Genomic DNA, 2,500 nt, shown 5'->3' on the forward strand with positions numbered 1-2,500 from the left:
TATTTTATTTTATTTTATTTTACTTTAGTAGCGTTAAATTGTTCACAAATAGATACAATTACTGCAAAGCCTAAACTCCTCATTCAATTACTACTATTCATTACTACAGTCGCACCCCGTTAGTACGAAACTGACGGGCCAAAGAAAAATAATCGTATTAAGCGGGTTTCGTATATTATATTAGCCTTAATTTGAAGAGAAAAACAATGGATTAGAAGGTGTGTACAAAGTGTTTTATATAGAAATGAAAATACCGGGACAGAAAATTTTATGTTAGTAACAGGTTCCTTTCATCATTGTCTTCGTATCAAGTCAATATTTTACTAAAAGATTACTATGAATCGGGCTGGGATTTACAGAAATCATCGTAGTCTCATCAGCGTAACGAGCAAATATGGCCGCCGAAGGCGGCCATTTCGCGAGTATCTGTAATTGTAATTACGAAAACAATTCCGTTAAAACATATACCATAGTTTATCATCAACCGTGTATCTTTATATGTACAATAATTTATCAATTGAACAGTCTGTAGCTTTATCAAACATGTCTCATGCCTGTCTTTTATCATTTGTTTGTACGCAGGAGGGACAAAACTACTTTAGATCTTCTTGGAGAAGACTGTCTGATGCTGGGAAGGTTAATCTATACACTGGGAACCATCATGGGTGCGAGCAAACATGCCCCTGTGAGTGCTACCAAATCAACGAGAATCAACATTTCGATGTTTAATCATACGAGTAGATATATGGTAGCAACTTACAGGTTCAAGTCAGATATAATTTTATTTCCATTTTTGCAGGCTGCTCCCCAGATGGCAGCACATATGATGGAGTTTGTTTGGACACTGAGATATCACACAGAGCCGTAAGTGTCTGTGTATCTGTTATGCTGACTAGAATGCAACAAAACATGTTCACATGAAACCAAATTTCTGATAAATATTTAATTCTACAAATGAACGGTGCTCCGACTAAACTAGAGGAGTCATCGACATTCATGCAGACATTCACTGCTAACGTTCGTTTCCAGATACGTCCGTCGGTCACTACTGTTTGCCACCGCCATGGTTATAGTCAGCATTCCTGGACACTTCTTGATGACCGACATGCAACAGGAAATGCTTGAATGTAGGCTTTGGCTGATTGGTGAGTTGCTGGCTTATCACCTACAGGGCAGAAACCTGCTGGACCATGTAACCATGCAGACTTTCCTTGCACTAACTAAATAGCATTATATTATAATAATAATAATAATAATAATAGTAATAATAATAATTAATGAGCAGGCCATCATTAATGTATTATGCTTAGTGTCATGTTATGTTTGGAACTTGAAGTACAGTAGTATCCTGCATTATGGAACTCCTATATTCCAGAAAATCTTCTGTAATGTGAAATTCCATAATGATATTCACGCTTACTCATCGACGTGATTTCCTACTCAAAATTTGGCCAAAAAAGTAGGTCTCCTAAATCTCCTGGTCACCCCTAATACAAGCATGATTAAGAATGCTAGTAAATAATGACAAACAATGATTATCTAACGATGCAACACAGTTATAGAATAATATTGGGAGAGAAGGTGAAGTTCACAATCAGAACAAATACCATGTACACTGGACGTAGAGCATTGATTGCAGGAACACATGCATTCCATGCACCGCATGTGCATGTGTGTATTCCTCTCATAGTGGTAAGCTAGCTACCTGACTAGCAGCACATTTCAGAGCTGACTCACCCATCTTAGTGGCAAATGGCTGCAGATTTTAAGAGTGAATCTGTGGTCATAATTTACAAATTCCATATGGACGGATTTCTGTATCCGGAGTTTCCGTAATGTGGAATATAACTTTATTGGGCTAAATATGGTGAATCCTAATTCAACCATAATTATCTCTGTGATTATAATATTAACATGTTACACATGAAAAAATTATACTTGACACGAAACACTACGAGACAAAAATATATTATATATTAATTCATTATGTCATCTCTGGTATCATAGAACATCTGAACATAAACTAAGAACCCATTTTAAATTTGGTTGAAACTGTTTCCAAGGTCTTCGAACATTTAAGTTTGAATGAAGGACTTGACGTGGGTTTTTCCAATTGAATTTGGAATGCTGTTCTTGAAGATCCTTGAATCCTTGAATAAATGAAGCATGGCTTAGTCCTGTTGACATAACAACTGAGCACGCCTTCACTGCTGACCACAAGCAAGCATCTTGGTGTTGTTCCTGGAGTCGCGGAACATCCGGGCGTGAAATGAACAAGCCCATTTTGTCACTGCTGTCTGCGGAACAACTTTGCAAACATGGCCAGAAGTCGCGGAACATTTGGGTGCAGAATGAACAGACACCTGTCCTCTTCACTGCTGTCCGCAGAACAACTTCTGGACGCCGTTCCGGAAGTTGCAGAACATCCGGGCACGGAACAAACAAACCATGCATCCTCTTCACTGCTGACCACAGGAAGGCATCTTGGTGTTCTTCCTGG

The 2,500-nt window shown here is 38.4% G+C and overlaps 1 protein-coding gene across 1 annotated transcript in view; it reads left to right on the forward strand.

The window, feature by feature from the left end:
- The first annotated feature begins 376 nt into the window (after positions 1 to 376).
- The window catches only part of LOC106805877 (telomere length regulation protein TEL2 homolog), a 31,217-nt gene continuing 29,093 nt past the window's right edge, over positions 377 to 2,500 (forward strand). The window contains exons 1-3 of the mRNA XM_014807648.1: positions 377 to 685; positions 800 to 864; positions 1,030 to 1,145. Coding sequence (XP_014663134.1) covers positions 551 to 685; positions 800 to 864; positions 1,030 to 1,145 — 316 coding nt within the window. The 5' untranslated portion in view covers positions 377 to 550. The remainder of the gene's footprint in view (positions 686 to 799; positions 865 to 1,029; positions 1,146 to 2,500) is intronic.

This window comes from Priapulus caudatus, unplaced genomic scaffold (genome assembly GCF_000485595.1).
Source record: "Priapulus caudatus unplaced genomic scaffold, Priapulus_caudatus-5.0.1 Scaffold131, whole genome shotgun sequence".
NCBI classification, from domain to species: domain Eukaryota; kingdom Metazoa; phylum Priapulida; class Priapulimorpha; order Priapulimorphida; family Priapulidae; genus Priapulus; species Priapulus caudatus.